This window comes from Physeter macrocephalus, chromosome 18, assembly GCF_002837175.3.
Source record: "Physeter macrocephalus isolate SW-GA chromosome 18, ASM283717v5, whole genome shotgun sequence".
Lineage (NCBI taxonomy): Eukaryota > Metazoa > Chordata > Mammalia > Artiodactyla > Physeteridae > Physeter > Physeter macrocephalus.
Window position 1 is genome coordinate 42,345,229 of NC_041231.1, and position 11,542 is coordinate 42,356,770.

Below are 11,542 nucleotides of genomic sequence, written 5' to 3' on the forward strand. Positions count from 1 at the left end.
CAAAAAAACCAAAAACCCAACTGCCACTCCTGAGGTGTTGGGAGCAAAAGCAGGGGACTCCTCAGGATTCCTCCCCACAACACCACGAAGGCGGTGGGCAGACCACCTAAGCCACTCCTCTGGCCTGACCCATGGATGTGCCCCTACTCTCACCCCATGTAAGGAAACAGCTCGGAGCCACCCTCCCCCAAACCCTTGTTCCCCCAGCAAGCAAGCAAGGGCACCTGTTGCTTGTTTGGCTCCTGTTTCTTATTTTCACTCCCTTGTTCTGCAGCATGAGCCCCAATAAAGCCTTGACCGAATTTCTCATCTGGCCTCTTACCAATTTCTATTGATTAAACAGTCCAAGAACCTGGGTCAGTAACACTAAGACCAGCGGCTGTCGGATGGGGCCGTTCCAGCTTCAGCTGATAACATGTTTATTGCATTAGTACAGTCGGCCTGCCCCACCCCCACCCCACCCCACCCCAGCCTGTTCACAGCTTTCTGCTCACTGCCCAAAGAGGTGGCCCTTCCGCCAGGGTGGGCATTCTGGGCACCTCCCCCAACCAGGTCGTTGCTCGGGGACCCTGCTTCTCTGCCTCCTCCTGACCAGCTGGACCCTGTGCACAGCCTGGGCCGCCCCTATCGGGGTTACATTCAAGGATTATTCTCTGTTAATAAATAAGCCGGCATGGCTGCCTCTTGGCCAGGGCCTGTCGGGTCGGTGTCTTCCCTCCACCAGGAACCGCTGTGTGCCAGCGCCCTAGCTGCTTCCCAGGGTCTGACCGCCCCCTCTCCCTGCTGCTGCCACCTCCCCAGTCCCCAGCGTGGGGACGGCCAAGTCACCAGTGCGCTGCGCTGCGCGGCCCCCGCTCAGCACGCGGTTCTGGGGCGTGTGTCCTCCGGTTGCGGCCCTTCCTCCGCGACTCGGGAGGCGGTGGGCGCGGCGCGGGCTGCGGACGACACATTCGCAGGGACTTCGTACCACCGCCGCCCGGCTCCACCAGCTGCAGGAAGTCCCGGTACCAGAGCTTGGGGCCCGACGGCGCGACGGGCGCAGCCTCCTCGGTCCGGGCCAGCCTTTCAGCCTGCGCAGCGCTCAGCACGTGCAGCACCAGCCGACGCATTGGCTGCGAAAAGCCCTGCTCCACGGCTGCGCACAGGTACACGCCTGAGTCCCCACGCCGCAACCAGCGAAGCAGCAGGCCGCGCGTCGTACGTTCGGCTCGCTCCTCTGCGGGAACCTGCGGGCCGGATCAGCGTGAGGCGGGACGTTAGGGAACGGGGCGGGGCTCGCCTGAACGTGGGGGCGCGTTAGAGACCCCCTAAGTGGGCGGGGCAAGGGCGGGGCTTCCTTCGGACTGGGCTGGGGCGCGGGCGTCAGGAACCTAGTTAGAGGAATGGGGCCTCACCAGGATGCGGAGTGCAAGCAAGGGGCCAAACTGGGCGTTAGGAGTCTGGTTGGGCGGAGACTCACTGGGCGGAGCTGGATCGCATCTAGATGTGCGGAGCAGGCCAAGGGCCTCATTAATCAGGGCGGGCACTTCCTGGACGTAGGAGTCGGAACAAGGGCCTGGTTGGGAGGGGAGTTGGGGGAGGCTCACCTGAGTGTAGGCCGCCTCCCCCGCGCGCTGGAAGGTCCACTCCACGCGCGCCTGCAGCGAGCGGGGCTCACACTCCAGGAAGGCGCTACCTCCCTCCACACCGAACACCTTCCGCTCCAGCAGCGCAGGATGGGATGAGTCTGGGGGCAAAGGGAATGTCAGATTCAGACAAGGCAGGGCAGGGTGGGGCAGTCTTTAAGGGTTGGGGGGTGGGAGCAGCTGGGACACTCACCCCCGGTGCACAGTGTGCTGGGGTCGCCGTTCCTTACATCCTGCCGTCGGAACCTCCTGGGGAGGGGGGACATTAGAGCCTCCGTGAGCCCTTCTTTTAGCCAGGGGCGGATAAAGACTCCCTCCAGGCAGCCCGCCCCTGATCCTACCCACCTCTTGGCACTGGGCTGGAAGCGCGTGCACGCGGCCCCATCCCAGGCACAGTAAGGGTCACGTGCCAGACAGCATTCGGCACAGGCGCGGCCGTGGGCAGCGCAGCGGTGCAACGGGATCTGGGCCACCCCGCTCCGAGAGGCTACGTACAGTTGGTGCTAGGGGTACAAGGGGCTCCAGGCTGACCGAGGGTGGCCCCGTGCCCGCCTCCCATAGGTCAGGGATCCCTTCCCCCATTTGACAAAAGGGAACACTGAGGTCTCAGGTCCCACAGTCTAGTGAGGGCAGAGCCTGTACTCGAAACCGGGGCTTGTAATTACCAAGAGAAGAATGGGGGTGGGGGAACCTGGGAACAGGCTGGGTCCATTCCACCCTCAAGCCTTCTGGTCACTTACCCTCTTGGAGGAGATTTGCATGCTGGTGACAGCAGCTGAGTCCTGAGAGGGAGGAGGGGTGCTGGGATCAGGGCTCCGTGGGGTGGGGGTACCCCAGGCAATGGGGGCTAGGCCTCACCTCAAACATGTGCAGCTCCTCCAAGAGCAGCCCCTCAGCATTAGGCCGGCCACCCTTGGGGACGGAGATCACCTTCAGCACGGTGCCAGCATCTGCAGGGATGAGAAGGGTGAGTGACTCCTTGTGTTCCCTGACAGCCAGGGCCAGGGGTCTCCTCACCTCTGAGGCCTCCACCCTCTGCATGGTAAAGAATGTGGGTTGGAGCAATCAGAGCAGCATCCAGAAGGAGATGGGGGCATAGCCCCCGGAAAAATATGGAGATGGGACTGAACAGGGGGAGCTTCCACTAACAGGCCAAAGAGCCTGGGCTGGGTCTTGTGGGTGGTCATGGCAGGACCCTGACCTGTGCCAATGAAGAGGACGTCGTAGTATCCGTCAACAGCTGCTACACGGTCCGCAGTGATCTGGGTGAAGGTGTACCCGGCACCCACTTGTTGGAAGAGGGGGCGCCCCCCCATGGGCAGGACCGCATTGTACATGAGAGGGTGATTCCGGGCAAACTGGATGACATCATCAGGAAAGTCCTTGGTGGAACTGAAGGTGCCAAAGGTCTTGCTGGGGCACTGGGGGGTGGGAAGGAGGCATGACAAGGATGTGGATATGAAGGCCTGGTGGGCAGCCCTCCACAGGACACCTCCCGGAACCTGGAGCATGTGTGAGCGTGTGTGCGTGCGTGCACGCGCACGCACACAGGGGGTGGGTGTTGGACAGAGCTCTGCCCTGGGAATCTGAGAGAGGAACTCCAGCCTTGCCTTTGGGGGTCTGAGGGGGAAACATGGCCTTCCCCTGAGGAGCCCTGTCTAATGAAGATGATGTTTTCCCACCCATAAAAAAAAAGAAGACACAACATTCACCAAGAAAACCCCAGGCCAAGTTCTCCACCCCTGAAGCTTTAAGTGGGTTGTGGTGGGAGTCCCTGGGCTACGCACCATGCCAGGTCGGGGGTAGGGGACACGGCCCTGGTAGGACACCCACTGGTGCACGGGCCCCTCCTTGTGTGCAAAGGGTCCCAGGAAGGCCCGGCGCACATCATTCATGCTGTACACGCACACTGCGGAGCCCTGGAAGATGCTGCTGCAGGTGAAGATGTAAGTGGAGTAAGGGGCTCAAGTGGGGCCTAGCCAGCCTTGCCCCACTACCTCCCACACCTCACCTGGTCGTGGAGAAGACAGCATAGAGCAGCGGGGTCCAGCGATCCCGCGAGGACAGCAGGAACACGTCCTCTGCAGGGAAGGGACCAAGTTGGGGGAGGGTGCCCAGCCAGGCTCAGGGTCTGCGCCCCTGCGTCCCCTCCCCACACCCCATCCTCCACTCCTGGCACTTACGGAGATGGTCAAAGTTCGTATCGCCCTCAGCACCGGGCACTGAGCACACCAGCCGTGCTTTCAGGAACGTAGTCCACTTGTTGACCAGGCTGCGCTGGCCACCCACGTCGTTCTGCGGGGTCAGTAGGAGGGGATGAGGGCGAGGCCCCGACAGACAGGCAAAGGGGGCGGTGGCAGGATCACCGAATGTGGCCCAGGGACTCCTCACCCTGCAGATCTGGCCAACGCGGGACACAGACAGGCGTCCCAGGGCCGGCGTGGCCTCCACTGCTGTCTCACGGAAGAAGAAGTAGATCTTGTCGTCGTCCGGGTTCTCACTCTCGGGGATCCAAAAGACCTTGACGAACTTGGGCTCTGACCACAGCAGGAGGCGTGGGGTCAGCAAGGTCCTGGCCCTGCCCCCTGCTAGGAGGCCCAGGCACTGCCTCCGCTTCCTTTCGTGCTGGCAGAAGCCCTCAGGGCAGCAGCTGACCACCCAGCCTCTGGGACCAAGTTCAGATGGTACTCCCGGAGGACACAATCGAAAGGAAGAGGGCCTGCGAGTCAAGAAAAAGCCACGAGAGGGCAGCAGAGACCATGGCTACCTGGGCCCACAGGCAGGCAGACCCTGGCCAGTGGTGGGCCTCTCGCCTTTCCCCTGGCAGTTCTCTATGCCAGTGGGCCAAGAAAGGAGGGATATGGGGTATCTGGTTTTACCTTCACTCATGAATCTTCCTCTCACAGGAAGTAGATGCCCCCACTCCTGCTTCAAATAGTCTGCTGGGTCTCATCACTCTTAGAATAATCTACCCTGGCCCTACCCTTTGCTGACAGTCCAGACCCCTTATCATTGCTCCCTTCATGAGTCTTTTCCTTGGCTTGTTCCTGCCCCCAGGATCTTTGCACTAATTATTCCCTCTGCTTGGACTGCTCTTATGCTCTTCCCGCAATCCTGCTGTGTTTTGGGCATTAGCGCATACCTTTTCTCAGCAGGGTGGCTTCCTTTTCCCAACCCTCCCACCACCACCACCACCGATGCCTAGTCTCCTTTTCCCTTCCTCTGCATTCTCTCATTATATCTCCTGGCCATTGGAACTTATCTTATTGTGTATTCGTTCTGAGGTCTGTGAACTCAAAGAGGGCACGGGCCATACCTATCCTGTCCGCCCTGCAACCCAGTGCCTAATGCAGGGCTTGACCCAGGGTAGCTACCTGGTGAGCACTCATTGCTCACTCCCTTTACGGGCCTTACCCAACACCTGCTCTGTTGGAGATGAGGGCCCCCTCCCAACAGTCCCACCAGTCTTTCACCGTTGAGCCAGCGGGAATCGTGTGGTTCCGTTCGGAGACTTGGACGCTGACCCAAGCTGCGGAAGATGGTAAAGTCCCGGCCCATGAGGTCTGCGGCTACTCCCGAGTACAACTCTTCCCCTGTAGACATGGCAAGGCTGCTTAGTGAAACCAAAGGCTCTTGTGGTGGGTTGGGGGCACTATGGAGCTCTGGGGGCTCTTGGGGAGTCAGTGAGGCTATGGGGGATCCCTGGGGCTCTAGGGAGGGTCTTGGGACTTTGTGAGATGCTAGAGTCTCTAAGGGGTTCCAGGAGCTCTCTTGGGGCCCCAGCCTTTGGACTCACCCACCAGCACGGAGGCAGCCCGATGCCTGGGGTCATAAGGACTCTTGCCCTTGCCATCCTCTAGCCTTCGAAGGTCCAGCCGGAGCATGGGCTCCTGGGAGGCAGGGGGGAGTTGTTACTGTAGTCCCTTCCTTACCCTCCCAACCTCCCTCCCTGACCAGACCTGGCCTTACCTCCAGCCGCTGGCCCACCTCCACAAATGCACAGGTTGGGTGGAAGGCCCCTGTGCCACAGGCCAGCAAGTGGGTGCGGTTGTAGGCATGCAGCAACTTCACGAAGTTCATGCACTCAGTCTAGCACGCGCGCGGGCAGGGGCAGGAACAATGAGGCCTCCCCCAGGGAGGTGGCCTTAAGGGCTCCCAGCTCACCAGTGGCACTCCCACCCCTTCTTCTTTTCTGCATTAGCCCAGGCAAGTACTAACATGGGCTCTAGGGACTCAGGTGCCCTTGGTGACCAGCCCGGCTCACCTCTCACCAGAATGGGTTCATCGGGAAGCATGCCTGCATTGCCCCCCGTGACGCAGAGGCCTCCAAGAAGAACCACATAGCCCCCACCCTGACTCACTACCTCTGGACTTCAGCCGCCTCAACCCTCCTGCCCCCATCATAGCCAGAACAGGCAGGCCTCTGTTTTAGCACTGCGCATCTCTAGAGTGAGGGGCTGACCCTCCCCACTCCCACCCAGGCAGCCAACACTCACGCCAATGTCCTTCCCTGCCCAGTTGCACTCCTCTCGCCATTCCACAGGGGCCGGCCAGGCCAGCTATGGGGAGGGTGGGGGAGGGAGAACACAGGTCAGGGACTCGGGATGTTCTCTATGCTGAGGGTGTCGTCCACTCAGGGGGCCCATCCTCCAGGAAGCCTGGAGTGGGGTCCCAGATCTCTTTCCCGGGGCAGTGCTGAGGCTGGGGGTCCATGGCACCTTCTTGGCCCGCTTGCTAATGTTGTCCAGGCTGAGGGAGGCCACATGGTTCTCGGCGCCCACAAACAGGCGCCCACGCTCCTCATCCAGCAGCAAAGCTTCGTAGCAGCAGGTCCTCTCCAGCCTGAAGGTCCGGAGACCATGCTGGGCCTGGAGCTCTGTGGGGTGGGGACACCACTGAGGATTTGCCAGTCATGCTAGAAGCTTCTCCCAGGCCCTGCCTGTTGTCTCTCTCACAGGCCAAGGTTGTACATGTGACCTGGCCCACACACATGCGTGTGAGTTTACACTCAGGGGGACAGGCCCACCCAGGGGCAGAGCTTCCAGGGTGGAAGTGCAGCCCACCCCTGCCCCCATGGGGGAAGCAGGTGGAGCTTCTAGGGCAACCTCAGACAAGTAGTGTCTCCAGGCGAGCACACGGGGAGGCAAGGGTTCTGGGGTAGGCCTGCATGTTGGGACAGCCAGAACCCCAACCCCAAAGTCAGGCTGAGGGTTCTCTGCCACCAGCCTAGGTTCAGTATGATACCACTGCCTAGTAACCACCCTGTGTAGCGGGTGTGGGAAGGGGGCTCTAATGGTCCCCACACCTCAACTTCCCTGGGAGCAGGGGATGGAACAGAGGCAGGATCTGTTGCCATGCTTCCTGGGAAAGCATGAGGAGAATGTGGGCAGAGAGCTTGGGGACTGAGGCCAGGAAAGGGTTAATTGGAGATGGCCTGAGCGTGCCCCCAGATCCAACCCAGCCGGTGGCACACACACAGTGCAACAGCAAACACAATGCCCCCTACCCACACTGGGCCCCTTTCCTGCCCACCCTGAGGTGGGCCCTCCCGCCTGCCAGGTTCACCTACCTTGGAAGGAGAGGCGAAGGCGTGGCGTGCTGGGGGCAGCACCCCCCAGCACTGCCACCCAGAGCAGAGCCAGGCCTGGGATCATGGCGGCGGCCTCAGCCCGCCCCATCCCTGCAGCTCAGGGAGCTCAGGGTTCAGCGGGCGTGTGTGGAGGAGCCTTGAGCCACCCTGGACTCTGCCCCGGGATCTGGAAGAGAAGGAGCTGCAGCGAGAGCGAGGGAGGGAGGCTGGGGGGAGTCCCCAGGGATCAGATTACAGCCCCTAGGGGAAAGAGGCTGGGGGGTCGCATTCCACTTGCAAGCCCTCCTCTCCCTTGGAGGGTGCCCTGCCTGGCCACAATCACAGACACACCCACGCTGGGCACACCATCGGGGTCAACCCCATACTGGCAGGCGCCTTCCCCACCACGTCACCCTCCCCAGTAACCCGCCCTCCTGTACACACACTCACAGGCATTAATTCACAAACTCTGCGTGCCTAAGTCATGCCAGCCTGGGACTGGGGCTGGGGGCAGTGGGGCACACAGACAAGGTCCTCCTGCAGGAGGGGGCAGAGTACCAACAAGGACTCAGATTGGTGCAGTCATTGCAGTGGTGCCAAGTGAAATGAGCAAAACAAGACAGTCATGGGCGTGAGGGTAACAGGAGGGGGTCAGGCCTCTGGAGGTAGCTGTGCACCCACGGGCCCACAGAGGAACAGAAGCACATTTGGAGATGGAGCCAATGGTGTGGGTGTGTGTGAGTGTGAATGTGCTTCTAAGGATCCCTTTGTGTATCTGTATTCCGCAGTGTGTATGTGTGTGTGTGGTGTGCATGCAGGCATATGTGTACATATCTCTGAAACCATGTGGCATGTGTGTTGTATTACACACGTAGGTGTGACATGCATGTGTGCACACACGGCATTGTATGCATGTCTACACAGTGTGTACATGTCTAGGGGTGTGTACACTTTGTAAGTACATACATGTTTGTGTTGCACATGTGTGTATGTGTTTGTGTACAAGTGTATGAGCCTCTCTGGACATGCAGGTGAGCAAATTATAACTGCAGCGTCAGTCACTGCCTTCAACTCTGAGACACTCCGGAAACCCAATTCTCAGAGGGAGAAGTGCAGCAGGGAGACCCAGGGCTGGGCAGACGCCTCAGTTTCTGATTTGGGAGCTGCTCCCACTTGGATCCAGCAGCCCCAGCTTTGTGCTTGACCTCTCTCTCCCCACCCCAGAGGGTGGGAGGGGCTGGTCACACACAAATTCTGTGAGCTCAGACTTCAGACCCAAGAGGAATCAACTGGGGAGAGCCAAGGGCCTGAAGCAGATTCTCACCCCCAGCTCGGGTGAGCTGCCCTTCCCTCTCCAGCCTCCAGAGTCTCCCTGAGCCTCTCCATCCCGTCTTCGCCCTCAGGGTTTCCCCGTCTTTGAGACCCTCCACTTCTCTGAGCCAGAGCCCTTCCCTGGACCTCTCAGATGGGGCCAGGCTCTGGCTGCAATGCCCACCCTCCTTCCCAGAAGTTGGCTGGGCAGGTGCCGGGCACAGTAGCCCTGGCGTGGGGCTAGGTCCTGGGGTGCATTCAAGCAAGGGGCACAGCTGTCGGGGCACGTTCCAGACTGCTCTCCCCAAACCCCCGCCTAGCTCTGCCGCTTCCAGACCCCTCCCACCCGAGGACTCCCACCTCCCTCCTTCCTTCCACTGACACTTGCCGCCCGCTGCCTCTTCTAGGCCCGTGAGGTCTGCGACGTCACAAAACACCAGGTTGCCTTCCCACACTCCACCGAGAGCTCCGGCATCAGCGGCTCCTCGCCCTGGCCCCTTCTCACCCTGCAGAAGGGGAGAAGCCGAGGGGCCCCAGGGCACCCTGTGACGGCTCCTTTAAGGAGCAGCCCCCGCCCCCACCAAGCCAGCCGCGCCCCGCCGTCAAGTTTACGGGGCGGATCGGGTGACTGGGCAGGCAGCCGGACCGGCTGGAGTTGGTGGCCAGAGTGGAGCGGGCACAAGGGAGGGGCCGGTAGGGCCGACCCCTCCCCCGTAGGGCTTCAGAGCAACAGGATGCCCCACGCAGCGGTCCTGGAAGTGGGGCCGGCAGTCAAGGCAAATAATTAAGAAGCAATAGAGACCCCCTAACCCCAGGCAGCTCTGGCAGAGGGATTGGTCAGACGGGGCACCCCCAGGGACTGTTTCTTCACTTGTCCCTCCATAGCTGGGGAGCTGGAGGTGGGTAATGAGGGGCTCAGCTGCCACCTCAATCCCCAGGAGCCAGCTGGGAAGGGCTGGTCAGGATCAGAGGTCGGAGAGGGGGTTCTCAAGTGGAGGTTTGATGGGCCCCCAAGACCCTGTCCCAGTCCTTCCTTAGGGCTTGGGCCACTTAGTACTCTGCCACCTGGATGGCAGTGGCTTTGATGACAGCCAGTCTGGGGTGGGAGAAGAGGGCCAGAGGGGCAGGCAGGGCAGGGAGGCAGGCTGCAAGTCTCACTTCTGCACTGCAGGGTGTGGGACCATCCAGAGACCCATCCTGACCGGTGGTCCCATGTCTCTGCTGGGAGGTGAGGGGCATTCTATGCCATCTCCATGAACTCCAGTCTTTCTTCCAAGGTTGAAGGTGGGAGGAACTGCCCCACCAAACACAGAGTGAGGTACCCAGGGGGGCTTCAAGGATAGGATGGGGCTCCTACACCTCAGCGCCTCAGTTGGGAAGGGTCTGGGGTCTTGGCCTAAAGGTGAGTCTGGTGGACACACCCTGTTTGTACTGCCAGGGCTACTTCCTTGGAGGGGTTGAATGTTGACAATGGTCAAGGGGGGCCCTCAGGTCCACCTGGGTGAACATACCAGGGCTTGAGGGTGGGCTTCCACCCCTCAATCCCCTCAAAATGCATCCTCCTACATCCTCCCCAAGGCTATCAGCAGCTCCTCAGGGGTCTGTGAGGGAGGCCATGTGGGCACTTCAAGTATGCATGGTTCCGCTGCCCATCTCCTGCCAAGTCCCTGGAGTAGAAGTGTCTGTGCCCATCCAGGGTGGGGCCATGCCCCTCTTTCCTGAACCTCAGGCCTGGTGTTTCTGGCCCAGCCTGGCTGGGTGGTGGGCAGGTGAAGGGTGGGGGTTAGTGGGAGGACCAGGGGCCTTCAGGAGTGGGAGTGGGGGTGACATAACCCTGCCTGAGCTCCTGGGCTTCCAGGATGTGGCCTCTCCCTCCTCCCAGGCTCTTTTGCCTTGGACCTGGGCAGCATCCCCTGGCCTCATGCAAGCAAACAAAATTCTTTGGCTGTTTACAATTTTCCACCCAAGCAGCCAAGATCAGCAAGTGCCTTTGAGGTCCCTACCCAACTGCACGGTACCCCCTACTTGCCCCCACTGCTTTTAGTTCTTCAGGCCCAGGTCCCAGCCTCTGTTTCATCCCCACCCCCAACCCAGTGTCCATACTGGAAAATGGGACCAGGACCCCTGGGACTCAACCCCCAGCCGAAGGGGCTGGGCTGTTCCTGGCCCACCTGAGCCCTTGGCATTGCCTTCCCACTTCCAGATGTGTCCCCCTCCCTGGAGCAGGAAGGGAGAGCCCTAGGAGTGGGAGCTCAAGTTGTCCCTATCCCCACAAGGTCTCCTTTCTGCTCCTCAGCCCCAGGTCCCAGCGTATGCAGACCCTGGGTAGGAAACTTATGGAGGCAGCCCTCTAGGGGCAGGGTCACTGGCTGTGGGTCACACTGGGCTCTGGAAGTCCCCAAGGATTCTGGAATCATGCAGCCTGGGCCTGGGTCTCGACAGAACGGAACAAACCAGGGGACGCAGCTTGGGTCTCTGGTGCTGCCTATCAGTGGCACAGCCTGCCAAGGCCTTGGTTTTTCCTTCTGGAAATAAGTGGATTGTGCCAAGTCCCAGCACCTGGCTCCCCAGCCCTCATTGCCAGCTGGGCCTGCCCCTTGCACCCTGCCTGGACTCTGGGTGGTGCGACTGGGCTGGGGTGAGACATCCATTTGAGGAAGGCTACAGCCGACACTCCCGGTGCCCAGCCTGGGCTGGGTTGGGCCTTGGCTCCCCACTCACACCTGCTTTAGCCATCAGGGCTGGTGGCTCCAAAGTCTCGACCTTTCCCTCTTCCCGTCACGTGGGTACTAGGACGTGCTACCCTGAGGACTTAGGCATGGGGGGAGGGAAGTGGTGGAAAGTGGGCCCTGGAAAGCCCAACTGAGGCCTAACTTCCCTGACAATCTGCTACCCACTCCAGGGGATCTCCCGGGAAGGGTCTTTCTGGCATTTCCCTCATCCACCTCCCACCTGGTTTCCAGGCTCCCCGAGGACGCCCAGCCCACCTTTGTGGAAAGATGAGCTCCTCCCCTCCTTCCTTGCCCGTTCCTTTCTG

The 11,542-nt window shown here is 60.8% G+C and overlaps 1 protein-coding gene across 5 annotated transcripts; it reads right to left on the bottom strand.

The window, feature by feature from the left end:
- Positions 1 to 380: 380 nt before the first annotated feature.
- SEMA3B (semaphorin 3B) lies at positions 381 to 11,542 on the bottom strand. 5 transcript variants are annotated; one of them, XM_055079991.1, is made up of 18 exons: positions 11,493 to 11,542; positions 7,195 to 7,381; positions 6,344 to 6,501; positions 6,122 to 6,184; positions 5,595 to 5,714; positions 5,422 to 5,515; positions 5,099 to 5,218; positions 4,017 to 4,162; positions 3,809 to 3,920; positions 3,637 to 3,706; positions 3,413 to 3,557; positions 2,827 to 3,046; positions 2,484 to 2,575; positions 2,366 to 2,407; positions 1,971 to 2,128; positions 1,819 to 1,874; positions 1,587 to 1,726; positions 397 to 1,226 (listed from the first exon to the last, which is right to left on the bottom strand). In XM_055079991.1, the coding sequence occupies exons 2-18, from the start codon at positions 7,301 to 7,303 to the stop codon at positions 825 to 827; spliced, it is 2,247 nt and encodes a 748-aa protein (XP_054935966.1). In that variant the 5' UTR covers positions 7,304 to 7,381; positions 11,493 to 11,542; the 3' UTR covers positions 397 to 824. The 5 variants fall into 5 exon arrangements, with proteins under 5 accessions (XP_023979701.1, XP_054935966.1, XP_023979703.1 ...); XM_024123933.2 differs by lacking the exon at positions 11,493 to 11,542 and having other exon boundaries at positions 381 to 1,226; positions 7,195 to 7,697; XM_024123935.2 differs by lacking the exon at positions 11,493 to 11,542 and having other exon boundaries at positions 3,413 to 3,554; positions 7,195 to 7,697.

Bases quoted from the DNA above. Each gene is read 5' to 3' on its own strand.
- SEMA3B (XM_024123933.2), bottom strand. From the start codon at position 7,303: ATGGGGCGGGCTGAGGCCGCCGCCATGATCCCAGGCCTGGCTCTGCTC. The intron at 6,502-7,194 runs GTAGGTGAACCT...CCCACCCCACAG, and splicing joins CCTTCGCCTCTCCTTCCAAG to AGCTCCAGGCCCAGCATGGT. The intron at 3,047-3,412 runs GTGCGTAGCCCA...CCCACCCCCCAG, and splicing joins CCTACCCCCGACCTGGCATG to TGCCCCAGCAAGACCTTTGG.